General features: G+C 51.3%; 9 protein-coding genes across 9 annotated transcripts; 5 read left to right on the forward strand and 4 right to left on the reverse strand.

Moving 5' to 3' along the window:
* Positions 1-1,397: 1,397 nt before the first annotated feature.
* SODALDRAFT_272375 (family 61 glycosyl hydrolase) lies at positions 1,398-2,606 on the forward strand (the record flags this gene model as incomplete). Its single annotated transcript, XM_028607831.1, has 6 exons — positions 1,398-1,496; positions 1,659-1,688; positions 1,756-2,009; positions 2,081-2,141; positions 2,240-2,492; positions 2,563-2,606. The coding sequence occupies 6 exons, from the start codon at positions 1,398-1,400 to the stop codon at positions 2,604-2,606; spliced, it is 741 nt and encodes a 246-aa protein (XP_028468243.1).
* Positions 2,607-2,870: 264 nt separating this feature from the next.
* Positions 2,871-3,703, reverse strand: SODALDRAFT_338231 (3-alpha--hydroxysteroid dehydrogenase; the record flags this gene model as incomplete). The annotated part of the gene is made up of 2 exons (XM_028612757.1): positions 2,871-3,063; positions 3,138-3,703. The coding sequence occupies 2 exons, from the start codon at positions 3,701-3,703 to the stop codon at positions 2,871-2,873; spliced, it is 759 nt and encodes a 252-aa protein (XP_028468244.1).
* An 845-nt stretch (positions 3,704-4,548) lies between these two features.
* SODALDRAFT_376222 (hypothetical protein) lies at positions 4,549-7,398 on the forward strand (the record flags this gene model as incomplete). The annotated part of the gene is made up of 6 exons (XM_028614799.1): positions 4,549-4,741; positions 4,862-5,423; positions 5,494-5,507; positions 5,603-6,347; positions 6,501-6,626; positions 6,725-7,398. 6 exons carry the CDS (start codon positions 4,549-4,551, stop codon positions 7,341-7,343), a joined length of 2,259 nt encoding a protein of 752 aa, XP_028468245.1. The 3' UTR covers positions 7,344-7,398.
* A 289-nt stretch (positions 7,399-7,687) lies between these two features.
* SODALDRAFT_338232 (putative flavin-binding monooxygenase) lies at positions 7,688-10,226 on the reverse strand (the record flags this gene model as incomplete). The annotated part of the gene is made up of 9 exons (XM_028612758.1): positions 7,688-8,007; positions 8,080-8,125; positions 8,193-8,262; positions 8,349-8,594; positions 8,725-9,118; positions 9,200-9,270; positions 9,341-9,582; positions 9,671-9,936; positions 10,037-10,226. The coding sequence occupies 9 exons, from the start codon at positions 10,224-10,226 to the stop codon at positions 7,688-7,690; spliced, it is 1,845 nt and encodes a 614-aa protein (XP_028468246.1).
* A 1,116-nt stretch (positions 10,227-11,342) lies between these two features.
* On the forward strand, positions 11,343-13,531 carry SODALDRAFT_338233 (MFS general substrate transporter; the record flags this gene model as incomplete). The annotated part of the gene is made up of 6 exons (XM_028612759.1): positions 11,343-11,495; positions 11,575-11,606; positions 11,708-12,192; positions 12,260-12,607; positions 12,714-13,296; positions 13,387-13,531. 6 exons carry the CDS (start codon positions 11,343-11,345, stop codon positions 13,529-13,531), a joined length of 1,746 nt encoding a protein of 581 aa, XP_028468247.1.
* A 341-nt stretch (positions 13,532-13,872) lies between these two features.
* On the reverse strand, positions 13,873-14,986 carry SODALDRAFT_348680 (NAD(P)-binding protein; the record flags this gene model as incomplete). Its single annotated transcript, XM_028613381.1, has 3 exons — positions 14,510-14,986; positions 14,152-14,403; positions 13,873-13,901 (listed from the first exon to the last, which is right to left on the reverse strand). The coding sequence occupies exons 1-3, from the start codon at positions 14,952-14,954 to the stop codon at positions 13,873-13,875; spliced, it is 726 nt and encodes a 241-aa protein (XP_028468248.1). The 5' UTR covers positions 14,955-14,986.
* An 836-nt stretch (positions 14,987-15,822) lies between these two features.
* Positions 15,823-17,880, forward strand: SODALDRAFT_272135 (FAD/NAD(P)-binding domain-containing protein; the record flags this gene model as incomplete). The annotated part of the gene is made up of 4 exons (XM_028607815.1): positions 15,823-16,070; positions 16,144-16,542; positions 16,645-17,309; positions 17,390-17,880. 4 exons carry the CDS (start codon positions 15,823-15,825, stop codon positions 17,878-17,880), a joined length of 1,803 nt encoding a protein of 600 aa, XP_028468249.1.
* A 467-nt stretch (positions 17,881-18,347) lies between these two features.
* Positions 18,348-20,492, forward strand: SODALDRAFT_330157 (DEAD-domain-containing protein). Its single transcript, XM_028611137.1, has one exon. The coding sequence runs from the start codon at positions 18,787-18,789 to the stop codon at positions 20,257-20,259; it is 1,473 nt and encodes a 490-aa protein (XP_028468250.1). The 5' UTR covers positions 18,348-18,786; the 3' UTR covers positions 20,260-20,492.
* A 165-nt stretch (positions 20,493-20,657) lies between these two features.
* Positions 20,658-22,193, reverse strand: SODALDRAFT_348682 (protein kinase; the record flags this gene model as incomplete). Its single annotated transcript, XM_028613382.1, has 4 exons — positions 21,881-22,193; positions 21,449-21,798; positions 21,075-21,367; positions 20,658-21,002 (listed from the first exon to the last, which is right to left on the reverse strand). Exons 1-4 carry the CDS (start codon positions 22,075-22,077, stop codon positions 20,658-20,660), a joined length of 1,185 nt encoding a protein of 394 aa, XP_028468251.1. The 5' UTR covers positions 22,078-22,193.
* Positions 22,194-27,865: the final 5,672 nt, after the last annotated feature.

Here is a 27,865-nt window from a genome sequence, read left to right on the forward strand (position 1 = left end):
GGCTATCGGGTCCGTTGCAGATCCGGATGAGTACCGAATGCACGGGGTACCAAGATATTGCTTGATCTGGGATGGTAATAAAAGAGCAAAGACGTAAAGATCGACGGCAGGCAATAGTTGTTCCCAAACTTTTATAAACTGTCAGGACTTGGCTCATAAATTATAAATTTCCCGTATTTCCACGGTGTCCGCGGGGTCCGTTTCATGGGGATTGAAGTATATATTCGGCCGGACCCGGCGCCGGTCGGTGTCCGTTGACGACCGGCCGTCCGGGGCTCCGTACCCCGATTTGTCACTTTGTACAGACACAAGTCACCACTACCTATATCGTATATGAGAAACCCCCACCGCCACCCTACACGTACTCCGTACATTCGCTGCATTGACTCGTCGTGGGATTCTGCTTTTTGAGAAAGCATGGTTCTGAACTTCTGGGCGACGGGAATAACATAAAGTCCAGTCTTGCCACCTGCCCAACATTGCATCTTAGTAGTTTACTAGTTTAGCTGACCCAACCCCGATTCCAAAAGTTGGAGCTTGCATTGATAAGCCCGGACACATATTTGGTCCCTTCGAGCAGGTCAGTCCGTCTCTTAGTGGTGTATTTCCCGGTTCCGTAGCCCCCTTTAGCCACGTGCGAGCCATCGGGCTTATGCAGATCCGAGATGGCACCTTGCCGGCCGAGTGTAACTGTGCAGATGCAGATTGATACATGTAACCAATGCAACAACATATTACGAGGCATCGAACGTATCGTACATACTTAAATATATCACTGTACCATATACAGTTGTCAGTAACGAACCGCCTGTCTCTGGGAAGCCGGGGACTTATCATCACTCAAGCCTTCTTCTTCCAATTTCCACCTTCCAATCTCTAGACTCTCTCGGCTACATTTATTATGCTGCTCGTTTTGGCATCATCCCCCAATTTCCCGTTGCCAACCCGCAGCTCCGAAAAGTGCATCGGCATAAGATTCTTTTCATTGGCGGGATCTCATGAGAACTGCAGATGGTGATCCTTGGCCTGCTTGGGGAGATAAGCGGAGGGGAGAGAACCCCCACATCCACGCTTCCATAGGCACCCAACTTTCATAGAGGCACACTAGTTGCAGCTTTCTCGCAAGACGATCCTCCGTGGGCCCCCTTTGGGTGCGCAGCCCCATCCCCCGGGGTACTCCAAACCCAACGACCGGCAAGAGAACCTCCACCCACGAGACTGTTATAGTAAACCCTTGTGATCGAAAACTTGAAATCGGTTCCAAGTTAAGGATATATATTTCAGGGCTAGATTCCCGCACTCAGGAGATCCTCTCTCGTCCCGAGATAACCAGACCTTCTTTTCCGTCTCGCAGTACGATTTGTATATTGTCTGCTTCTTCACAACCTCTATCCAACATGAAGCTTCTCGCCGCTCTTTCGCTCGCTGCCCTGGCCTCTCGAGTCTCGGCCCATGGTTACGTCGACAACGCCACCATTGGTGGTCAATATTATCAGGTTCGAGCACACCATGCCTATTTTGTCCTTTATTAATCTGTTGATACTATTGCTAACATGATTTGATGTCAACTGTAGTTCTACCAGGTAAAGAGAACTTAGACTAGTCATCTCGTACAACACCAATACCGGCATCAACTGACCTATATTGAAAAACGATAGCCCTACCAGGACCCCTGGATGAACCCTGCCGTGAGTTGGTTTCCCTCCAAAGGTCGCTCTTATATCTTCTATCATTTTCCTGACATGTCGCTTGTAGCCCCAACGTATCTCCCGCCCCGTCCAAGGGAACGGACCCATCGAGGACCTCACCCTCATCGACCTCCAGTGCGGCGGCTACACTGCCGGCGGCATCTCAGGTTCCTCTCCCGCGCCACTGCATGCCCCGGCTCCGGCCGGTTCCACTGTGAGCCTCCGCTGGACGCTTTGGCCCGACTCGCACGTCGGCCCCGTCATCACTTACATGGCCCGCTGCCCCGACACTGGTTGCCACAACTGGATGCCAGGAACGCAGTACGTGAATCCAATGTTTCATCTTATCAAAATCTTCTCCTCCGCGAACGTACTACTGACACCATGGCAAGACCTGTCTTCTTCAAGATTCACGAGGAAGGCCGTCAAGGCACCTCGAACAACTGGGGTTCCGTGAGTTTCACCCCCATCCAGGACGGGCTTTGAGTTCCTCTTGTTCTCAAAGTGAAAGAGCTTTCGTACACTAACGTGCCGGCGTCACAACTTACAAGACTCCTCTCATGAGCCCCGGAAACGACTACAAGTACACCATTCCCTCGTGCCTTGCTCCTGGCTACTATCTGGTCCGCCATGAGACCCTCGCACTTCACGCTTCTTGGTCGTACCCCGGCGTCCAGTTCTATCCCAACTGCCACCAGCTTCAGGTCACAGGGTCGGGTAGAACTATCCCCTCGAATAACCTCGTCAGCTTTCCGGGGGCCTATTCTCCCAGTGATCCTGGCGTCACTTACAATGCTTATATGCGTGGGTCCCCAAGTTCTATCGCCTTCTCCGTCTATGGTCCCATTGCTGACTGTCGACCTCTTTAATCCAGCCCAAACATACACTGTTCCTGGACCTCCTGTTTTCAGATGTTAAGAATGATTTTGGGGACCTCGAGAAACTGCCGAGCGCGCACCCGAGTATATATGAATCATGTCTCCATACTGTGAACACGTAGTCTGGGCTCTGGCGGCACAAACGACTACAGGAAATTCAGTCAAATCCCTAATTGACTCCCTTTCTGCCTCGTGAACTGGTGCTATGTGTGAGGACACGTTGGAGATACTCTAAAGGTCGCATCAATGATTCTTTGCCCCACACTCCTACGAGAGCGCTCCCCGTCTCATAACACTTGAAGCCTTAGCAGATATATCCGCCACAAACATTTTGAACCTGCCCCGTGATATAGGACGACTCGTCGCACAACAACCAACAAACCGCAGAGGCAATCTCGTCGGGCCTTCCATCGCGCTTAATCTGCTGGATCTCTTCTATGGGTTTCCCACCGCGATAGGTCTTGACTTGCTCATACATAGGAGTTGCGATGGTTCCCCTATTCCGAACGGTTGGTTAGCACATCTCTCAGTTCCCAATATTTGGCATCAATCTTCAGATACATGTACTCACGGTGCAATGCAATTCACCCTGATACTCTTAGTCGGACCAACCTCCGTCGCCGCACACTTAGTTAGTCCGATAACCCCAAACTTGGAAGCCCCGTACGACGAGTTGCGCGGAATGCCCATCAACCCGGCAATACTCGAAATATTAACAACACTACCACCCTCGTTCATGTTCCTCAGCTCGGCCCTCATACAGTACATGGTCCCCGTAAGGTTAACGGCCAGGACGCGGTCCCAGTCATCGTCGTCGACTTCTTCGACGGTATCCCGGCCGAACCCCCTCGGCAGGATGCCCGCCAGGTTAGCGGCGCCGTCCAGCTTGCCCCACTTATCGACGGTCTCGTTGATCCAAGCCTCGACGGAGGCGCGGCTGGTAACGTCGACGACGCGGGCCATGACCTGACCGCCGGCCTTTTCGATGTCTGCGGCGGCGGCGAAGAGGGTTTCTTTTTGGACGTCGGCCATGGAGACTTTGGCGCCGCGGGCGGCGAGCATTTTGGAGGTTTCGAGGCCCATGCCGCCTCCTGCGCCGGTGACGACGACGACTTTGCCTTGGAGGTTGGTTGACATATTTGATGGAATAGAGGTGAGAGTGTGTATGAAGTGAGTTTTCAAGTTGACTTTTGGTGAGACGGAGACGAGAGAATCATGTAGGATAGGGTTGATATAGCTAAACAGGATCTGATCATGAGAGTCAGAGAGTCTTGTTTTGTAACTTGGACTACTTGGACCAGCGACTTGAGAGCCCTTCAGTCGCCCCCTTTTCATACTTCACGAGCTTCCACTATTCTCGTTGATTTGTTATGGTGAGGCATTGCTCGGCCCGTACTCGACACATCTCGCCTGCATCCACCAGTTGTGTTCCGTCGTCTGCTTACAATGTTTCAGACAAAGTCCGGTCAGGCCTTGGCTGTTGTCCTTGTCGGTAATAAAGTCCGAAGGCTTGGAATCACGTAAAGAAGTCAGAGAAAGGAGGGGAAGCTGAAAAGGGGATGGGGGGGCGGGCTTGCCGCTTAATTAACCCCTATTTTCTCTAGGCTCTAGCTTCAGCCGGTTAACCATATCCACCAACCCCAGTATCCCCCAGGTTTCCCCCACGATCTGATGATTCAACAAACAGACTAGAAATCTTAATTATGCTTAATGTGTGATAGGTATTCCCTCTAGCCCCCGCATGATCGTACCGCATAGGTGGGACGTCTGGGGTAGGGAGCGTCCAAGCTGCTGGTTGGTCCATGGAACTCCAGGAAGCTGGAGAATGAAGGCCGATAAGGGGGGGGTTCGCATGCTGCATGCATGTTGTTCTTGTTCTTTCTCAGCTTCCCGACTTCGTGTTCCTTTGAGGCTTTGGAGCTCAACTTCCCGGAGACAAAATCGAAATCCAGCTCATCATACCAAAGGATCTCGCCTCTTGTATGCTATCAACTAATCAGCATCTCTTCGACAACTCCCCCAACGACGTGCGAGTCGAGAATGGACCAAAAGCCGGCTCACTACTTGACCCAAGACAAGGGGCGGGCGACGAATCTGACAGAGAGACCCGTCCCAACCAAAAGACACTCGACGAAACATCTCGCTTGCATCACTTGCAGGAGGAAAAAGGTCAAGGTGAGAAGAGAAATGGTCCAAGCCTCAAGGCACACCATACATCATAGTCGCAGAGAAAGACCTCTACGGGACAACTTCTGACACGTATCTTTTCTTTTCAGTGCCAGCCAGGACCCCCAGGAGAATCGAGATGCAGCCTCTGTTCCAAACTAGACCGCGAATGCCACACGCCCTGCTTCGACGAACGCCGCCGCACCCACACCCGCAGCCTCATCGAGACGCTCCAAGCCGAGAATGCTCGGTTGAAAGCTGAGCTCGAAGACCACCGCAAATACTGTCTCATGGGCAGCGGAGGCGGCGGCGGCGGCGGCGACGACGACGCCTTCGAATTTCCGCCGCTAGACCAGGACTCTGGGACGCCTACCAACTCGATCAGCCCCGGTGCTGCCACCGACGCATCGCCGCAGCCGTCGACGTCGGAAACGTCGTCGAGGTCGGATAACATGATTGTGAGGCTCTGCGGCGGGAAGAGGCAGCTCAATAGCGACCGTGCTGGACGACTGCGGTACTTTGGGCCGACGTCTAGTTTGCATCTTATGGAGAGCGTCACTTCGTCGGTGTTGATACGGGAGTCGTGTGGCAGGACGAGACCGAGCTGCAGCTGGCAGGATGATTTTCCCATTGAAGTGCAGGATCATTTGTTGGATTTGTACTGGACATACCAGCATCAAGTCCTTCCATGGTGCGCGCTCTCAACTCTCTGTCTCTCACAAAGTTGAGCTCATACGGCTAACTATTAGTTTTCATTGCAGCATTCAAAAGGAGGGTGCGTATAGCCCATTCACACGACTATCTCAAGCTCTCAGTCCGATCCAGTCCTTGTGTTCATCACGACTAACATCTCATGTGCCTGCCGGTTAGCCTTCCTTCGAGACATGAGAAACGGAGACACCAAATACTGCAGCAAACTGCTCGTATATTGTATGCTCACCCGAGCCGCCGCCATCTCCGATCAACCGGGCCTCCGGGCCTTGGCTCTTGCCGACGACGCCGAAGACGACCCGCCCTACTTGGTCAGCAAGTGTGTCCAGTTGTTAAACGCAGACCTCGACACACCGGGGATCACAACGGCGCAGTCGCTTCAACTGTTGAGCGAAATGCACTGCGCGATATCCCACGATACCAAGGGATGGATGTATGCGGGTAAGTTGGGCCTCAGAGAACCTCCCCCGAATGTGGGAAATGTGAAGCAAGCTTGGGCTCAACAGAAACTGGTGACTGCAGGAGGTGCCGGCAGACTGGCGTATGAGCTGGGCTTGCACAGAGACAGCGATACTTTCGAGACCGACTTGTCAGAGCTCGACCGGCAGGTCCGTCGCATCGTGTTCTGGAGCTGCTTTAACCTGGATAGGCATGTTGACCCCGCTATCCGTCGTCTTTTCAACGAAGCATGGGATTCTGGAGTTGTGGCTGTTCCTAAGTTCCTAACATTTGTTCATACATGTAGGGAATGGGCGCTTTACCTGGGACGTCCTCAGTTCTTGAAGGTCGAGGACATTGATGCCAAGCGCCCCGGTGAAGGGTGTGAGAATCCGACCTTGGATATTAGAATGTCCGCCGCCTGGACGAGTCTTCTGGATATTGTTGGAAGGATATGCGATGTTCTGTGGGTGGCCCCTATTCCCCCTATTCCCCGATTACCCCTATTACCCCTATTCCCCCTGTTGCCCCATCCCCCTGTTGCCCATCCCCCTATTCAGTTTCGCGGCCCCACCCTCTATTAGTTGACGTCGGTTGGATCTAACAAGGGAGCCCAAAGGAATGGCGTTCACACATCCCGACATCGGCTCGAGACCCTCGATCAAGACCTCAAGAGCTGGGAACAAGACCTGGATCCTACCCTGCATTACAGTCCCATTCAAATCCCCGCAGTGATGCTTCTGCAGTGAGTGCCCGCCATCCAGCCCCTTCCAACCCCTGAAATCAGGATGTCCTTGGCTCCTTCCACTCCTTTTCCAACTCAGCTTACACCCAAAAAACCAGCATGCAATACATGGCCGCCACGATCCTCCTCCACCGGCCCCTCGCCAACTTCGGCAAAGATTCCACACAGTCAGAGTCCAGCATGGGGAGCGAGGCCTCCCGCCAAATCTGCGTCCAAAACGCCTGCACCATCGCCCGGTACCTGCAAGACTACTCCGACCAGTACGGCAGCGTCCTCACCATGTCGTGGATCGCGCTCCACATCGTCGCCACGGCCGCCACCACGCTGATCGCCAACATCGCCGAGCGGGGAGGGGAGCCGGGCGACTTTGCCCTGGGCGGCGGGCCCGACACCCAGCTGGAAAGCCTGCGCAAGTGCCTCGGGGCCCTGAGCGAGCTAGAGAAGAGCCACGTGGTGACGCGCCGGGTGAGGAAGGTGATCCAGCATGCCATACGGCTTCTGAACCTCGATGCGACCATCAACGCGGGGAGCGGCGGGAACGGGAATGTTTGGAGTAGTGGTAGTAGGAACGAGAACTATGTGATTGGGCCGGCGGCGTTGTCGTTCCCGGCTATGGCGGCGAGGGACTATGAGATTTCGTCTTTTCCGTTGATGGACTTGTTGCCTTCGTCGGGGCAGTTTGACATGCTCAACTCTTTCGAGTCGTATTTTAGGTAATAGGCTGTGATGAGTTGAAACGGGTTTCTTCAAGAGCGTTTGACGGGTTGGGGGGGTTGGAAGTAAGTTCATTATGCAAGGGGTTTGAGTTAGCTATCCATCATTCTTATCCAAGTCTCAGTCTTCAATGTATTCATACCTAGCTACTCCAGGAACTCTGGGAATGTGCCAAAGACATATGCTTTTAACTCTTGCTTTTTTTATTCATCTAAATCATCATGTACATACAAGAACACGAAGAACATAGTTTGACTCTTTTGGTGTTGGTCCACATCACCAACAACTGAAGACCCAAGCTTTGCTCAAAAGTACATGATTCCTGATTGATTGTGTTCCCCTATAGGCTATGCAACAGCCGTAACGGGTTTGAACTCCTCAACGTGGACTGCAGAACCACTCTTAGCCTTGGCAAGCTGATCAGTCTCTTCCTTCTTCACTCCCTTCGCTTGCAATGCCTTGGGCTGCGGCACGGGAGGATAGTCAATGTTCGCCGGGTTGAGGTAGGCCGTCCGCGAACTTCCGTCGTAGTCGGCCTTGACATAGCCATTACCCAGCCAGCCCATGGGGTTTCCGTTCAACTCGTTAAGGTAGGTATACTCAAAGTCCTCCCACCGAGTATACTCAAGGGCAACCATCGAGTTTAGCGAATTACCGGGATAGTAGGCTGGTAGTGGTTTCTGTCAGCCATGCACAAAACCAAGCAAACCAGAGCCATGGGACAGTGAGTGAATCTTACCAATGTTCCGACCGTTGGGATCTCCGCGCTTGAACCAAGATTTGCACTGTCAAAAACGGTCAGTGGTGTCCTTTGAAAAGCAGCAAGTATGACTTGAGAAGTGAGGACCATACTGGTTGGCCAAATATAGTTCCCTTCAAGTACTCCGCCGTATGGGCAACATACTGCTTCAGTCTGTCGGGCCTGTTGAGAAGAACCATCCAGTCAGCATGCCTGTTCCAGTCCTCGTGAAGAGCTTGCCGCTACTGAGCTGGTAGTATCTCACTCACCTCACACAAATCGACTTGATCTTCTCGCGGAGCATCTTCTTGGCGCAGCGAATGGCCAGCGCACACTCTAGCTCGGAAGTAAGGTAGGCGTTCCCTGCGCCCGGAGCGGCGTTGGGTCCCAGGTACAGAAAGCAATTTGGCATCTTGTCGACCATGACGCCGAGATAGGCCTCTGGCTCGGGATCCATGACCTGTGCCCAGGTGATGCCGTCTCGTCCGACCATGGGGAATCGGCTGCGGAAGTCGCTGTGGTACTGTTTAGCTTGGGCCTTCTCTGCGAGTTGACAAGCTATGGAAGTCTTTGGCTCTTCTCCAGGGAAACAACTAGAAAAGGGGATGGGGAGGGGAAAAAAGGGGCACTGGGGTAGCGACATACGCGAGGAACCCAGTGGCCCAGATAATAGCATCGCATTCGTGCAGCTCACCATCCGCCGTCACAATACCGTTCTCCTTGACACATTGAATCTCCTTGGGAATCCACTTGACGTTCTCCTTGACGACAGCCTCTAGATATCCAGGGCCGGGCACGAGGCGGCGGCAGCCGGGGGGGAAATCGGGGAGCAGAGATTGGAGAATTTCGGGGCGGGACCTGAGTGCCTCCTTCATGTGCTTGTCAAACTCGGCGTGCGTCTTCTTTTGTTCCTCGCTGCCGTATTTGAAGCTGTTCTCGCTCATGTACTCCATCATGTTATCTTCGATGTAGCGGCGGTATGCGTGGTACGAGGCAGGGTCTTGCGCCCACTTGCGTCGTTCGTCTTCGGGGTATTTGACTGAGGTGCGAGACGGTCAGTTATCGTCCTTGAATAACAACTCCTCTCTCTCTCTCTCTCTCTCTTTTTGTTGTCACTTACAGTTGCCGGCCTCCAAGGCCCCGCGTTTAATCAGCTCCCCAGCGCCAAAGCCTACAGGGGCAATCCAATTTCTTTCATAGGATTCGGTCAACTCATGTTCTCCTAATCCGTAATTGTTGGGGAGAATGAAGGAAATCTCACCTGGATCTCATGTATTGATGCACTTGTTTCGCCTTGGGCTGAATCTCCGGAAGCACCTGGACTCCCGTAGAGCCACCACCCACGAGGGCAACGACCTTTCCTGTTAGATCGAACGACTCGTTATAGTTTGCGCTGTGCATGTAGGGTCCCTTGAAATCGTGTAGTCCAGGAACGTCGGGGAACGCCCAGTTGTTAAGTTGTCCCCAGCCGAGCAAGAGAATATCTGCCTCGTCGTGGATCATCTACAGAAATTCGTCAGTTAACTTGATGTTACAGAAACTGAGTAGACTACTCATCACGGCGGGTAAATGTAGAATTTCCTTTTCATACCGTGTCTCGAGTTGTGTCATGAATCTGCATCTTCCACACCCCGCGGTCCTCGTCCCATTGCGCGCCCTTGACGACGTGGTTGAATTTCATGTACTGTCGTGTCTGGTACTTGTCCGCGACCTTGACGATGTACTCCTGGATTTCTTTCCCGGAAGCGTAGTACGACGACCAGTCCGGGTTATCTTCGAAGAGGAAGGCAAAGCAAGCGGCGGGCACGTCGCATGCGACGCCGGGGTAGCGGTTCTCGAGCCAGACACCGCCGACATCTAGAGAGTACATGTAAGAACATGTAAGCCGATGTCGATGATCTTGTTGCTTGATATAACCAAGGAAGATGCATATAGATTAGGAGCGTATGATTCTCACCATTGTTCTTCTCGTAGATTTGGAAGGTAATGTCCTCTCCCAGGTGTTGGTTGAATCGGATGGCCGACGTGATGCCCGAGATACCGGCGCCAACGCAGACGACGCGCAACTTGCGACCCGGGTCGTCGACGGGCCTGTCCAGTATGGGCACCTGGAATTGGGAGTAATGTAGCTGGCCGGGATAGACCATGATTTCGGTGGCTTGGAGGTTGAGGGTACGGTCTGATTGTCGTTTGGTCTGGTGTTGGAAAGTTGGAACTTGGGTGGCTGGAATGAACAACGCACAGCACGGGTTGACTTCCTCGAATTGCTATGCGAGAAGCTTAGAAGGAGTCAAAGCGTATGTTGAAGTCAAGTGACTCAAGTCGAGGGAGAAAGAGTAGAACGGGGGTGTTTGTTTGGAGACACGACAAGCGACCGCTGCGATGTTAGGTATGTGTACTAAGCGTCAGGCTTGTCAAAGCACGAAGTTATAGTCCCTAATCTTATGGATGCATATGGTATTAAGCCCCGAGCGCCACGAAGTAGTCACCAATGATATGCCCTTAGAAATGGTTTCCGGAATCTGGAAACATCGTTCCACCGAGTGTGGTGATGCTGTGCTTAGTGTGCTGTACGTGGCAGCTCCGTTTCGGTGACAGCCGCCGGGGTCCGGGGTCCGGGGTCGGGGGTCGGGGGTCGGGGGTCCGGACTCCGGGGCTAGTAGATTCCCGCTAAACCGGACATATTCTCCGCAGCCAGAACGAGCCACGAGGTCTTCGGACTTCAAAGGCCAGGGTCCAAGCTACCCCGCAGCGACTCGAGCTATGTATTATAGCTATTATAGCTGTCCCTGGTCTAAGAAGTTGGAGAGGCTTCGGAAATGATTCCCGAGGACCACGGTCTACCAAGACCCAGCTAGCTGGGACTTTGCACTATCACCTTTCTGAACGCAAAGCAAAGGCAGGCATGACACCTACCCCAGTTCTTGGCGTCTGGGACTCTGGGGAAGCGGTGTAGTTGGGGAATGGAGTAAAATGGAGACTGCAGATAAAGATGCATACCGCACCTTTCCATAACTCGGTCCACCGTGATGATGTGGGTAGCGAGCAGTGAGCAGTGAACACAGGTTCCCGAGTGTTCAACTTGTCAAGTTCAACTTGTGCCACAGTCAGCATTCATCAATTGGCCGGACTGACTTATACACTATTTCTGTCCGACTATCTCTGACTTTCTCAACTCTCTCAGACTCTACAAGGAAACGTCGGTCCACGATAGACGACTTCAACAGTTTCAACATTACGGTTCTACGCCGGTCTTTGCCAACATGTCAGAGACAAAGAGCTCAGAGCCCAGCGCAGTGGATGTTCAGATGGTCGAGAAAACCCAGGGCTCTTCTCCTTCCGGGTCTGAGCTGGCCCGGGAGTTGCACCCAGACCCAGAGGAGAGAACAACGGCCAAGGCATGGCTTTGCATTGGGGTAAGTTGTTAAAGAAACTCCATTCCTGGATTCCGAATGATTCAAAACGGCGTTTCTAAATTCTGACATTGCCTTGCAGTTCCTTACTCTCTCGTTTGGTGGTCCTTTCTGGTAAGTCGTCGTCGAGCCTGAAGAGTTTCGATGTCGTAAACCCCCAGCAACAAACAAAGACTTGAGCTGTACCAAGTGTTGACAAGATACGCAACCAACAGGGCCACGCCAACCACCGCTGCCATCTCCGCCCAGCTCCTGGGCCTCTTCGGCCAAAGCGAACTCTCTGCCTGGGTGATCCCATGCATCACCACCGCCGCGACCGTCACCATCCTCCTCTTCGGCGCAAACTCCGACCTCTTCGGCCGCCGTGCTTTCCTCCTCACCGCGTGTCTTTTTGGTGCCGTCGGCTACATCATCTGCGCCGTCGCCAAGTCCACCAACATGCTCATCGCCGGCCTTTGTCTGAACGGTGTCGCGTCGGGCATGTCCGGCATTGCGCTCATCGCCGTACCGGAGCTGATCGCCAACAAGTACCGCCACATCGGCATCGTCATTGCGGACCTTGTCGTCTATATCTTCATTGTTATCGGGCCCATTGTTGCGCGGTTCACTCTCCTCCATGATGATGATAGGTGGCGCTATTTGTATTGGGCTGGCTTTATCATGCAGGCCCTTGCTCTCGTCGGTCTTTTCATCTTCTACCGTGAGTCTACCTGTGCTCTCTCTTTTCTCCCCTTTGACGTCGCCTAACTGACGTTGTATTTGTCTAGACCCCCCCAAGCACCCTCGTGGTATCCCCTGGATGGAGGCTCTCAAGGGCATGGACTGGATTGGCGGTGTCTTATTCTCCATCGGCGCCGTACTGATCCTCGTCGGCATTGTTTACACATCCTATCTCCCCGCCAATGATATCAAGGTCATAGTTTGCTTCGTCGTCGGCTTCGCCACCATCATCGCATTCGGCCTCTGGGAGCAGTTTAGTAACGTCAGGTTCCCATTGTGCCCCAGGGATATCTTTGCCAGCAATAAGGGGCGCGAGTTTGCCGTTCCCTTCTGTCTCAGCTTTGTCGTTGTTGGATACTTTTATGGTGTTGCTGTCATCTATCCCACCATGTTGAGTAAGTTGTCCGATTTACCCCCCCTTCGGCCCCCTGAGTTTTCCTCATTCAACGCAATGTTCTGCTTCTCATTATGCTAACAATTGATCTTTTCATATCATACTAGACGCCTTCTACGTCAATGAAAATACCTCCGTATCCGAAGAACTTCTCCTCACCCTCCCGTCCAGCCTCCCTCTGGTCTTCGGCGCCTTCCTGCTGACGGCGTTCGGACGCAAGGTAGGCCACTGGAAGTGGTCCATGACCGTTTCCGTCGTCTCCCTGGTGATCTGGGGCAGTCTCCTCGCCCTGATCACCCCGCACAACAAGGCCATGATGATCTCCTTCGTCGCCATGGCCCAGCTATCGTACGGATGGGCAGCCTACCTCGCCGTCACCTACACCCAGCTGGGCGTTCCGCAAGAAATGCTGGGCATCTCCGGCGGTCTCGCCGGAACGGCCCGGTACGCGGGAGGCGCCGTCGCCTCGGCCTGCTACTCCACCGCCATCGCCAACGGCTTCGCGTCCAAGACCGCCGAGCTCGTCCCCAAGGCGGCTTTGGAGGCTGGTCTTCCCGAGGCGTCCCTGGAGGCAGTCGTCGCGGCCGCTGGCGGCGGTGCTAGGGCTCTCGCTGGCATTCCTGGTGTTACGCCTGCTGTTATTGAAGCGGTGGTAGACGCGAGCAAGTGGGCTTCTGCTAATGGTCTTCGGTATGTCAAAACTCCATGTCTCCATTGTTCCAAACCTTTGGGACGTGTTGCCAATTTTGTTTTTCTCACAACTGACATGATGCGAAATAGAAATGCGGCCTTGGTTTCCATGGCTTTCGGTCTTACAGGAGTTGTTCTGTGCCTGTTCCTTGAAGATATCGAGCCAAAGATGACACCCAAGATTGAGATCTTCCTTGAGAATGACATTTTGGCAGAGAAGAACAAGTACCACTGATCTTCCTCTTAACTATCTACGCATCTAAGGTCATAGGTATTAAGTTACAGCCCACGGTATAATGCATGGTTTAATGTGTTGGATTTATGGCTTTTGAAACTCTTTGTCCTGAGAGTACCTAAAGTACCCAAACCGACTTTATAGTTGCTTTCTGAAAGCATAGCACGCTTGGTAGTACGTTTAATCCAGTATCAAGTCAATTGTAATAATATCCTGGCTCTCTTCTCTATGGTTGCATGTTTCCTTCACCCATGCTGTCTGTATTGGCTTTGACATACTTATGAGTGACTACAACTCCTCTAAACCGCCAACACAACTGTTTGAGACATATAAACTTAGTATCAGAGGTACGAAGTTAACGGCTGTCTTGCTGGACCAGGTTGGCGGTCTCTCAAGTTAGCTATTCAATTAAGATCTGCATAACTGGCCGGGAAGTTGTTAGTTAGCATTGTGTACAGCATACGGCTCTTCTCACCACTTTGTAAGTAAAGGCTTCATCATTCATGGCCAATATAAATTCTAATATGATTTTCCTTGCATGATTCTCCGCATAGTCTCATTACAATAGTCCGGCTGTTTTCGATCGAATACCTCTCCACCGCTAATCTCCAACGCCCTACCGTTGGCCTTGCCATCTTCCACCATTCCTAACACCGCAGCCACAACCTCTTCAACTGGAGTGAAGTCTTGTTGCGGAAACTGTTCCCAAATCTCTTTGGAATGCAGTGTCGTTCTAATGGCGCCGGGGAGAATGGCGTTAACACGTATGTTTTCTCCCCCCAATCTCTCGCTCATGGCCCTCACGAGTCCCAGGACGCCATGTTTGGCCGCCGTGTACATGGGCAACTCGGGCGCCGCATAGATTGCCGCAGCTTTTTTTTTGGGTACAGCATTAGCATGTTTCCTCCATAATGACAAAACTTTTACAGATGCCAGAACGATGCCCGTCTCGGTTTGGGGTGAACAGGTCCAACTCACCCGATGCCGTCATAACGATGACCCCCCCCGGTTCCGGATTCCGTCTCATATATTGCATGGCAAGGTAGCTGGTGAGAATGGCGCCCCGCAGACACACCTCTTCAACCAGGAACGAAGGCGGCCCGGGTGGCCACGACTTGGGGGCACCGTAAAAGTCCGCCCCGCCCGCAATCCCCGCGTTGGCGAAAACGAAGTCGATGCCCCCGAATTTCTTCACCGTCCTTTCGAAAGCGGCGACTTGCTGGTCGTAATTGGTCACGTCTGCTTCGATGAATTGCACGTTCTCCCCCAGAGTGCGCTCCGCTTCCGCTCCGGTCTCCTTGTTGAGGTCGAGGAGGGAGACGAACCAGCCCCCCTTTTGCACGAGGGCTTCGGCCACGGCTCGACCCATGCCGGCCACGCCGCCGGTGATCAGAGCTACCTTCATGGTTTGGTGGGAGCCCATGTTTGAACGATCGATCTGGGTTTGCGTTTGCACGTTGATCTTGCCCAATGTCCGTGGTTCTGATATGGGAATGGTTGTCTAGTCGTCTAGACGTACTTTACACATAGTCCGGTTTATTTGAACGACGTCCCATGGACGGACAATGCCGTTCGCCCCCATTACCCCGTACTCCAGACCGTGGATTTAGTAGACTCTTGGTGGTTTTCGCGGGGAAAATGTCCGTTCGAGGTGTCAGGACATCAATGTCCGTGTCTGAGCCAACCTTGCTCATGGCGTATCTTTCTTCCTTCGGGCAATGTTACCGACGCCAAGAGACCTAGGCTGACTCTCTCCTTGATGAACCTTGTGACTAGGAAGGACCGGTAAATCAGTCCGAAGAAAGATGGTCGGGTATCATGTCCACCGACATGCTCGGCCGGCACAAGGTGTCCAAGCTGGCATTCCACGCCAACGCGGGGATCGTTGACGCACCTTGGCACGATTTGGAACTTACTTGAAAGCAAAAGAGTACAAAGAGGTCCAAGAGAAGATAGGTCGAGGCACTGTTTACCAACGGGCCATCCGAAGTGGCTTTGTGGCACAGACACGATTTTCACCATTCCGCCCCCTGAAGCCTGAAGGCCTGAACACGTTACTCTTCTCCCAAACTCATTCATCCCCAGAAAATCATTCCGTTTCAGTCGTGGTTTTGTTGAAGTCTTCACTGTGCTCAGGCTCATACTTCAAAGTTCACACCATTCCAACAATCATGACAGCGGACGGAACCTCCCTCGACAGCCGGTATCCCACCAGCTTCGAGCCCACCAAACCACACGCCGTCCATGTCGAGACGACCGAAGTCAGACCATCTCCCGACGAAGTGGCCAAAATGGCCGTGGGGAAGAGCCAACAACCGAGTAGGAAGCGCCGCAACGGAGAGCTCGGCTACTATCGCAACGAAGAGCTCGGCGAAGCGATCCACACGGAGCGGCACATGCGCGTCCTCGTCTGCGGCGCGGGTGCGTCGGGCCTATGCTTTGCCTACAAGCTGCAGCGGTCGTTCGAGAACTTCTCGCTCCAGATGATCGAGAAGAATCCGGATATTTCGGGGACTTGGTACGAGAACAGATATCCTGGGTAAGTCTTGCAGCGTCCATGTCCCTTTACCAAGTTGTAACTTTTACGTTTATACGCTGACCACGGATGAAAGCGTTGCCTGTGATGTCCCGTCGCACACATATACCTTCTCTTGGGAGCCGAAGAGGGACTGGTCGGCGGTGTACGCCGGTAACGAGGAGATCAAGGGGTACCTCAAAGAGTTCGCCACCAAGTATAACCTCTGGCAGTACATCCAGGTGAATCGTGAGGCGGTCCGAGCCGAGTGGCAGGAGGACGCGGGAGAGTGGGCGATTCAGGTGAAGGACACGATCTCTGGTGAAGTGACGGAACATACCTGCGACATCTTCGTCAACGGGTCCGGCATCTTGAATCATTGGAAGTGGCCAGATGTCCGGGGATTGAGCAACTTCAAGGGCAAGCTGCTTCACAGCGCCAACTACGAAGTCGACTATAACCTAACCGGGAAGACGGTAGGCCTGATTGGGAACGGGTGAGTCTTTCGAATATCCCCCCCTCTCAACTGTCTTTGGAGTTTGAAAGGACTCCTCTTTCTTCTTTCCAGCTTGGGCTGGTTGGTTAACTCGTTGTCCAGATCCTCGGGTATCCAGATCCTACCGGCGATCCAGCCACACGCGGCCAAGGTAGTCAACTTCATTCGGTCCTCGACGTGGGTTACGCCCCTTCGCGGGTTCGAGCAACACACGTACACCGAAGAGGAAAAAGCCGAATTCGAACGTCACCCCGAGACGCTCCTGGCATGGCGCAAGAACGCCGAGTCCAACGTCAACAAGATCTTCTCCATGTTCCTCGAGGGCAGCAAGCTTCAGGAGCAGACCAGGAGGGCGGTCACCAAGCAGATGCAAAGCAAGCTCAAGGACCCGGCGCTTCGGGAGACGCTGATCCCCGACTGGGGGTTCGGGTGCCGCCGCATGACCCCTGGCGTGAACTACCTCGAGGCCCTGCAGGCAGAAAACGTGGAGGTGATTATCGGGGAGATCGACAGGATTACCGAGGAGGGCCGCGTCGTTGCCGGAGGGAGGGAGTATGAGTTGGATGTACTGATCTGCGCCACGGGCTTCGACGTGTCTTTCAAGCCGCGGTTTCCCATCCTGGGTTATAAGGGGCAGAATTTGCAGGAGACGTGGAGCAAGGAGCCGCATTCGTACTTTGGGCTGGCGGCGCCGGATCAACCCAACTACCTGCACTTCCTTGGGCCGAACTGCCCCATCGGTAGTGGGCCTCTTGTGGGGGCCATCGGTGAGTTGAGTCTTCTCTTCTCTTCTCTTCTCCTTCTGTTCTGTTCTTTCGGCACCAGACCAGACACTAACGATATGCAGAGGCGCAAGCAGACTACATGCTCCGGTGGTGCGACCGCTGGCAGACGGAAAAAATCCACAGCTTCACGCCCCGGACGGACGCCATCGAGGAGTTCGCGGCACGCACCGACCTGTTCATGCGCGACACCATCTGGGCGTCCGGGTGCCGCAGCTGGTACAAGGCGCACACGGTCCACGGGCGCGTGTCGGCGCTGTGGCCCGGCTCGAGCCTCCACTATATGGAGGCGCTGGCGCACCTGCGCCACGAGGACTGGCACGTCCGGTACAAGGGCAACCGGTTCGACTTTTTGGGCAACGGGTTCAGCCAGACCGAGTGTGACGTGACGGCGGATCAGGCGTACTATATCCGGGATGCGGATGACTCGCCGTACCTGAGCAGGGGGAAGATGAGGAAGATTCTGACGAAGAGTGGCACCATTGAGCCGGAGGTGCAGGAGGTGCAGGAGGTGGACGAGAATGGCGATGAGGACGAGTGGAAGGCGTGGTGTTAGATGTTAGTACTTAGGGGGTTGAGACGGAAGCTGTCGGTAGACCGTAGAGCTGAGAGTTGAGAATTTGAGATGGCACTGACGGACGGTTGGCGTTGCAACTTGCCGTCGTGTATTCTTCCATTGAGTATTCAGAGTCGTTCGTCTGAATCTTCAGTGTCTAGTCCGTTCGACACCAGGTGGACTGTGCTCTTTACGATGTAGCTGTGATGGTGGGAAGCCGTGGGAGGGATGTAGGGAGGGAAGTTTGACCGTTTGACTTTTCACTTGTGTCGTTGGTACTTGTTCAGTCACCTGACTGCCAGGTGACTTCTCCATACCCGGCTATCTCCAGCCGCCAACAGGTGCTACTGATCCAATGTACCGAAATTTTCAGATCCACCCTTATCCCTTATCAGATTGCAACCTGAAAGCTGAAAGCTCAAAGCCAGGGGGTACAAACCGTCAGATCTTTGTTCTCGCCTCCTACGGCCCTACCTCAGTTCATCATCACCTCTCCTCAAACTCAACATCTCGACTCTTTCCCTCTCTACTTCCGCAAAGTATCCAGCACAGGGTGATTTATACGGATTCCAATATAGAACGCAACCAAATCACAAGTCTTCTATGACTGAATCAAAGCGCCACGCTGACCGTCGACGCGGCAAAGGTCGTGGGCCCCGACGTGGCCCATCCAGCCAGGGCCATGGCCATGGTCATGGTCATCATGCCCAGCCAGACAGAGATTCAGCGTCTTCAACGGCCCCAGCCTCACCGCAACAGTCGGGAAAGGGACTTACTGATGAAATCGCTGATGAGACTGTCCGTCTTTCCGTCAACGAGCCGGTCCCGCTGGCGAGCAGGAGCTTCGCCGAGCTGTCAGGGAGCAATCTTGTGCATCCCTTGCTCGTACAGACCATCACGGAGGACATGAAATTCGACTTCATGACACCCGTTCAAGCCGCCACTCTGGATGAGCTCCTGCCGCCCAAGAGAAGCGACTGTCTCGTCCAAGCCAAGACCGGAACAGGGAAGACCCTCGCCTTCCTGCTGCCGGCCCTGCAGACCATGCTCACCCAAAGGCGCGCCCCCGACGCCGGCATCTCGCTCCTCGTCATCTCGCCCACGCGCGAGCTGGCCATGCAGATCTCCGCCGAGGCCACCAAGCTGCTGCAGAGGCTACCGCAGTACCGCGTCCAGATCGCCATCGGCGGCACGAACAAGGACCGCGAGGAGAAGCAGATCCTGGGCGGCTGCGCCATCCTCGTCGCCACCCCGGGCCGCATGCTCGACCACATGTCGAACGAGGACGTCCTCTACGCCCTGCGCCACCTCGACTCCCTGGTGCTCGACGAAGCCGATCGCCTGCTCGACATGGGTTTCATGCGAGACCTAAAGAACATCGTCCACCAGCTCCCCGACAAGAAGGAGACCAACCGCCAAGGCATGCTCTTCTCCGCCACCATCGCGCCCCACGTCGAACAGGTCGCCGGCCTCGTCCTCTCGCCCGGCTACAAGTTCATCTCCACCATCCCCGCCGGCGAAGCCAACATCCACCAACGCGTCCCCCAGTACCTCGTCGAGGTGCCCAGCTTCGGGTCCGTGGCCCCCGCCATGGTGAGCTGCGTCCGCCAAGAAGCCGCGCGGGACGCCGACTTCAAGGCCATCCTCTTCGCCCCGACCGCCGCCCTGGCCGACTTTTACGGCCACGTCCTCTCGGCCCTCCCCGGGCTCCCCCCGGTGACCATCCTGCACAGCCGCATGTCGCAGAACAAGCGCACCAAGATCACAAACGACTACCGCGACGCGCGCAGGGCCGTGCTCGTCGCCACCGACGTCGTGGCCCGCGGCATGGACTTCCCCGGCATCACCACCGTCATCCAGATCGGCCTGCCCGCCGACAAGGAGAGCTACATCCACCGCCTGGGCCGCACGGCGCGCGCCAACGCCGACGGCCGCGGCATCTTCATCGTCGCCCAGGCCGAGGCCGCCTTCCCCAAGTGGAACCTGAAGGACATCACCTTCATCCGCCCGGGCCCCGATCTGTCGTCCGCCGGCGAGGTCCTGGCCATCGCCGAGAAGATGGACGAACAGGATACGGCCCGGATCTACCAGGCTTGGCTCGGCTACTACCACAACCACCTCAAGATCCTCCGGTGGGATAAGGAGGAGTTGGTGAGGCAGGCGAACGTTTACGCGCGCGAGGGCCTCGGCTCCCCTGATACCCCGCCTATTGGCAAGTCCACGGCTGGGAAGATGGGCTTGCGAGGCGTTAGGGGGTTGGTCGTTGTTCCGGATCGGCCTGGTGGTGGCGGGGGTGGAGGTGGAGGTAGAGGCGGAGGCGGAGGCAGAGGTGGAGGCGGAGGCGGAAGAGGACGCCGTAATCGTGGTAGCAACGCGTAAGTACGGCGTTTGATTTGCATTGGTGGGGATCCAGGACATACATGTAGACATTACTGTTGTGGGCTTCTGAGCATTGCAGGCGATAACCAAGCCCTCGTATTGTGTACAGATATTGGGACATGATAGATATCCGAGACCTCACGATTTGTTACGATCATTTCCAGCATGACGGGGTCACCATAGATACACGGACTTTTCTTTATGACTTACAATACACTTGTCGTTAAATGTCAGCAAGCCTTTCAAAGAGGAAAGAATGTTGAAGGTGCATGTGATCTCCATACATGACACCTTGGGTGAGAAACAGTGGCCACTTGTGGACGTTGTCTGTTGATGATTACTCGGCATGTCATTGTAATTTATAGATTTCCTTTCCAATTTCACATGGGACATAGCCCTTACTTACATCTGAACTTGAAAAAGTCATCTTCCATCAACTCGACCGCAGTCGGTCGTTCTTCCGGCCTCCAACATAGCATCCTCCTAGCAAAGCGCACAAAGGCATCCTTCTCCTCTCCTTGCAATTGCACCTCTCTCTCAAAAAGTGACTGTCCGGGAACGGGGGTGGCAGCAACCCAGTTTCCCTCGGAATCGAAATACTTCTTGCACGCCTCGCTCCGAGAGATAAAGTCTGGTGGTGGCGGTCCCAGAAGAGATACCATCTCGGCCAGGTGGACTTCGTCGCTCAGGACTCCGTTTACGCGAGCACCAAACAGCGTGCTCTTCTCAAATAGGTCCCATAGCTACGAAGCAAGAGAGAGACCATGTTAGAAAGCCGGGCGTAAAGCGAACTTGAAGAGGATAGGAGACCATACCATGACACCAACGGCCCAAAGATCGACCTTGCAGTCCCACTCCATGCCCAGTATCACTTCAGGGGCTCGATAGAGTTCGGGCATTATATCTCCACTATGCTTTTCCCCCATTCGAGCTGTGCCAAAGTCGCAAATCACCGGCATGCCGTGAGTAATGGGCATCGGCCGCGAGATATAGATCGATCTATCGGGCAATACCTTCCGGGGAATCGGAGTATTTTGCTCTGCTTGTTCTAATTCCAAAAGGGTGGAAGCATCTTTGACACCAAGAAGTAGGTTATTGGGAGAAATATCTTTCCACAAAGGAGATTGGGGTTAGACTGTTAGTTACGGGCACACAAGTCATCTTGTGGAGTATTCTAATCACTTAGTACCTGTGTGAACAACTCCAGCCTGGTGCAGGAAATCCAGCCCACAAAGGACGATCTGAAGTGTGTTTTTGAAAAGAGACTTTTCCAGAGCTCGGTCTGAAAAGAGATCTCGTAGCTCGGTCAGTGTCATGCCAAGTGGCTGGTAAACCAAACATTGATGAGTCGTGCCATGGGGGCTCTGGACCGCGAAATGCGTGTCGAGGAGTCGTATATAGTTTCGGCCAGGGTGTTCCCCCTCGACAGATTGCAAGTACGTAGCAACAGCAATTTCTGCATCTGCCTGGGCTATCATCTTGGATGTGCGTTGAGCAGTGCAGACCTTGATGGTCTTCAAGGCCCTGGTGTCTGCGGCACTGGCGTCGAAAGCAGTAATAAGAGAATTAGCAGCCAGAGATAAGAAAGTCAGGATATTAGGTGAATGCAGAAGAGCCTTACAGCAAATCGCGGCAGAGCCATACTGTAGAACCGACGCCAAAACCAAGCTTGGCGACGATTCGATAACGATCGGCCAATACTTCCCCTAAGGAGACGGGATAGAAGTCGTCGGCGCGGTAACCAGGAACACCTTCCTCTTCCACGATGTCGGATACAGGCAGTTCTCGAAAGGCGCGTGCTGAGGATTGGTGAGCCATCCTAGCTGTCACCGACGCCCAAGGACACTGAGATGCGAATGGGGAGGAAAGGGCCCGCAAGTGAGATCTTCCAGGAAGAATAAGCGAGCCCTTATTATTTGCGGAGTTCCATGTTCTGCTTAGAGGTGAGAAATGGCGATGGTGGCACATCATGAACGGTGGTTGTTCAAGCAAGTTGGTTAATACCAGTACCCGTTGTTACACTCAAAAACGTACTACTACACCAAAAGAGAATTCTCTCATATGTAGGTACTTCTTAAGGTATATATAGTTCAACACACCCCCCAGCCTGTATAAGGACGATCTTCGTGCTTAAAGGCTAAGGATACACACTTACATCGACACGGCTTATTTCGTATAAGCGGACTTCTAGGGCACTAAAGCTCATTTAAGGCATCTCCTCGGCTAGGTTTCGAACGGGTAGTCTTAGCAGGGGAAGTTCCAGGAATACACTAGCGTATTCCTCCCGGGCTCATAACTATTAAATTAACGGGAGCGTGCTTACAGGGAGCGTTAATTCAGGAAATATATAATTATATTATGTATAAAAGAGAAAGAAAAAGGGGGCGGGTATACGTATCCTAAATATATCTACCACCTTCTAAGCGAGGATAATAGGGCATCTCTAACTAATAGGAGAGCACTATACCATGGCTTACGTGATAGAATATAATATACCCCCTAATTGTTACGCCGTGATTAGCGGAATGATTGCTTAGCCTGACCTTAACCTAGCCTTGTTTTTAACCTTAAAATTGTCGTATAGGCACACGGACCACGACGTGGTCTATAGGGGATCCAGGGGGGATCCACGCTATAATAAAGGGCTTCGGATATAATAGGGGCGGATACCGGAAAAGACCGGATAGAATCTAAATGACTTAGTACCTATAATAGAGTCTTTACCACCTAAATTAAGGGCATAAGTGTCGTATAGGCAAGACCACGATATAGTCTATAGGGGATCCAGGGGGGATCCACTCTATAACTAAGGGCTCCGGATATCGGGGACTTTAGGTATTAGGATATAATAAGGGTGGATACCGGAAAAGACCGGATAGGATCCAAATAATATAGTACCTATAATAGAGTCTTCACTACCTAAATTAAGGGCATAAAAGACTCTCCTAGATATAACTTAATATAATATATATATATAAGATTTCTGCTCTACTAAGTTAATTATTAAAGTGCCTTTTAACGTGCGATAATAAGAGACTCTCCTAGATATAACTAGATATAATATATATACACGAGATTTCTGCTCTACTGAGTTAATTATTTAAGTGCCTTTTAACGTGCGATAGTTATAAGCCCGGTTTATAACGCCTAAACGATAGATATTAATAAGGCTACCCCTATTCTACTATAAAGAAATAATCATATCTATATAAGCACTCTTAAATAACTACGATCAACCTAATCAAAGTAATTAAAAGATTAATTAACCTACCTATTAATTAATTAACCGATAAACGATAATCTAGTAAAGATATCTTCTAATATATCTAACGCTAAATAGAAGGCGGCCGCTATTACCCTTATTAAGTAAAAGGATTAGGTAGTTTAGGAGCGCGCCGTACGCGGTAAATCGGCCTCCTACTAGGATAACTACCTTAATCTAAAGCTAAGCGATAAGGAGGCTAACGCCTATCTCCTCCTTATACCTATACCCCCTAACATTCGTAAATATAAAGCCCTCGCCGCGGACCTTAACGCGGAGGAGGCCACGGCCACTACTATCACGGCTACTCCGTCTTCCACTATTACGCTAAAGGGCGATAAGGCCACAGATACCACGGACGCCGCCGCCACGGCCGCTACTATAGCGGCTATAGCCGCCGGTAAAAAGAAAATAGCGGCTCGCCGGAAGGCTACGGCTATAACGAAAGAACTAATAACCAGGACGCCTATATCTATCGATAACCTCTTTAAAAACGGGTATATACGCTACCTATAAGATCGCCGTATATACCGCGAGGAAAAGGTACACTACGACGCGTAGTAGAAGGAGTTTAATAAGGTACGCTTCTATATCGAAAGGACCGTATACACTATATTATATAACCTCCTCGCCTAGCTATAGGATAATACCGTAAATAACCCGCGGGCTTAGATTACTCTCCTATATGTATATATAGGACCGATACCTATAGACCTCCGTAAGGAAGCCTTAGTCCTATACCGATAATACACCACGTCTATAAAGGCTATACCTAAGAATATAGACGTCTGGGTAGTAAGCTAGAAAATAGCGATAATACACTATAAGTATATAGGCGTTTTAGAGCTATTAAGCGCGGACTATTAGGTAGAAGACGTGTTAAAAGCTATTAGACCTATTACCTAGGAATAGAGTAATAATTACCTAGTTAATAACTACGATAAGATTACGGAAAACGAGCTAACGATTAATAACTTTGTAAAGGCTTTAAGGGCGGTTCTTAGTAATATAAAGAGCCTATAATCTTCTACTATAAAGCCTAGAGTCGGGAGAGGCACCTTTAATACCCTTAGGAATCTCCCCGATACTAAGAATACTACTAATAATAAAGATAATAAGAAGCGTCCTCGTAGCGATATATCTGTAAAGGCTATCCCTCCTCGTTATAGGAGGCCCTATAAGATATATAAGAACCCTTATACTACCGCCGCCTATTAGTACGTAAGGCCGGATATACGCTCTTATACCTAGCGCGGCCGGGAAGATATTACGAAGGTTATAGAAAAGAAGATACGTAATTATAGCTTTAAAAGCCGCGTGAATACCGCGATATAGAAGAGGCGGGAAGTAATAGCTACTACCGCTAATAAGATAGAGAAAGTCCAGGAAGATTAACTCTATAATACTACGACTATTATAGTTTATAAAGACCTGTCCGTTACCGCGACGGGACTAGGAGCCCACCTAACCTAAGGGGTAGCGTATTATCGTACGACGATACTATTAAGATTATAATAAGAATAGGGGGTATCCCTTTCTATTAATTAAGCTAGAGTGCTATTATACTACGCGATCCTAGATTTAGGATCGTTAATCTATATCTTTAATAATCAAGGCCGTTTTACGGCTATTAGACTACCCACGGTTAATTTATTAACGCTTTAGGTAGGTACTTACGAGGCTCCTATCCTCGGATACGGAGATATTAAGCTACGTGTATAATCTCTAACGGGTATAAAGAGGCTACTACGCCTCTATAACATTATATACCATAAGGAATTCGTTACTAATATTATCTTAGAACGCTAGCTACGCCTATAAGGTTACTGCCAGGATACCGTAAATAATACTATTATTAGATCCGCTAATAACCGGCCTATCTATAAGCTACTAGATATCCACGGCTAGTATATAATCGAGCGCGCGGAAGCTATAGCCGTTATCGTGTTCGCGGTCTCGGTAAGGCACCCCCGCGATAACCCGTATAGAAGATCATGATAACCGCGGTAACCGTAGAAGACCACGGTATAATAGTAGTATAAACGCCTCGGCCACTACGGCACCAATACTCTTATAAAGATCGTCAACGCCACTTAGGGGGTAAAAATAAAGGGACCACGTATAACGGACTATAACGCGTATAGATAGTCGTAAATGCCTATATAGATCCGGCGGATACTATCCCTTTACCCGTTAAAGCCCGGAGAGGCCCTAACTATTCATTTTCACGATCTAGAAAAGACGGAGTAGTTAGCGGGCAGACTATATAAGTCTATTATATTCGTTATAGATATATATATAGGTTATATCTAGGATTACTACCTATAGAAAAAAGACTAAGGCTTTATCCTACACCCTCTAAAAGACGTTTTTACCCTACTTAAGACCTAATTCGATATTAGGCCACGCGTTCTACGGGCCGATTCTAAGATATTTTAGCACCTAGAAGTCGTTACTTTCCTCGCTACTAAGGGAGTAGAAGGCTAGCTATTAATATTATATTTATAGGATTAGAATAGCGTTATAGAACGGATTAAAGGTATCGTTAAGGGAAGGGCGAGGGCGATAAGGATTAGAGCTAATCTACCTATATCTATTTAGCCTAAGATCTTTAAGACTACTATATATCTATATAATAGAACGCTATAATATATTAACGACTAGAAAACACTATACGAAGGCCTACGCGGCCGTTAACCTAACCTTACGCACCTATAAGCTTATAGCTATAAAGCCTTTATAAAAACGCGCGATGCCTAAGCTAAAAGGAACCGCCTATAAAGGCTAGAACCGAAGGTATAGATCGGCTATTATATCGGATACTAATTCTCGAATAGCTTCCGTATTTAGCTACTATACCTAACGGATATTATTACTATAAAAGACGTGGTCTTTAACGAAGATAAGATATTTAACGGCAGGATTAAAACGCTATAAGCTATAGCTTCCGCTAAGGAAATCGGGGAACGCCTATAATCTATCCGCATTACCTATACTATAACCGCGAATAGGCTGCTATTAAGGGGTATAGCTATAGACGTATTAGATCTCGAGTCGGAAGACTCTTACGCTACCGCTATTACTACGGACGAAGGCGAGGCCGTCGCTATTACTACGAAAGAGGCTATTATTATTACTATAGACTATACCGCTATTACTACGGGCACCGCTATTACTACGGATACTGCTATTACTATAGGAGAAGACTATACTACTGCTATTACTACGGGTAAAAGCGACGCTACCGCTATCGCTACGGATAAAGGCGAGCCCGTCGCTATTACTATAAGAGAGGCTACTACTATTACTATAGACGAGGTTCTAAATCTATAGCCTAATAACTAGGCTATAGATTTAAAACCTTATAACTCCGACACCACCGCTATTACTATGGGAGAGGCTACCGCTATTACTACGGACACTTTACGGTTTACTACTACGAGGTTTAAACCGTTTCCTACGCCTCTAATATCGCCTAAAGATCCCGCGCGCGCGTTCCTTATAGCGTTAGCGGTGGTTAGGGGCGCTAAGGTAGAAGAACACGATAACCACTAACGGATAGCTATAGATGCCTTTAGGGGGTGCCTATCGGCTATACTCCTATTACCCGCGCGCCTATTACCCGCGCGCCTATCTATCACGAGAACTATCGTAAGTATATACACGACCGAGAAGGTCTAGAACGATAACGCCTAAAAGGCGTTCTTTAACGCTAGCAGGACTTATAACCCTATATATACGAGGAAGTAAGCTATTAACGATAATAACGTCGGTGCTATAGATTTCCCTTATACCTCCTAGCCGTTATCGCTATCGTATATAACCCGCGAGGATCTCCCGTCTCCACTAAACCACTACTGCGATATACGCCTTTATCTGTTACGGTGTTAAGAAGGAGATATAGGTCTACCCCGAAGGGACAAGGACTAAAGGGTGATAGGGAGTGATAGATAAGGATCGTAGTCTTATATAAGGGGAGGCCAACTATAGGTTAACTGGTAGTTAATAGGAAGAGTATCTTAAAGGTAGGTGGTAGTGTAGAGGAGAGATAATCGCTAACCCCTTTCTTCTAGAATAGTCTAGCTCCCCGTCTTATATAATAAATATCCACTTATCAGTTAGCTGGTAGTCCACTACATAGTCCACTACTATATCCTAGTACCTCCTAAGTCTTCCTTATATCCTATACCTAATAGGCTGCCCCTTCTTGGAATAAGGCCTATTCTTAGGCTATAGGTAGTTACGGAGCGTCTGTAGGGTAGGTAATAATTATCGGGTAAGGCGAGTGGGTTAATAGTACTATCGGTGATACGTGGGTCGGAGCTCACAGAAAATAAAGCCGTA

This window comes from Sodiomyces alkalinus, assembly GCF_003711515.1.
Source record: "Sodiomyces alkalinus F11 unplaced genomic scaffold SODALscaffold_2, whole genome shotgun sequence".
NCBI classification, from domain to species: Eukaryota; Fungi; Ascomycota; class Sordariomycetes; order Glomerellales; family Plectosphaerellaceae; genus Sodiomyces; species Sodiomyces alkalinus.

What these genes read in the sequence shown, in the direction of transcription:
- SODALDRAFT_330157 (XM_028611137.1), top strand. Translation starts at nt 18,787, where the DNA reads ATGAAATTCGACTTCATGACACCCGTTCAAGCCGCCACTCTGGATGAG.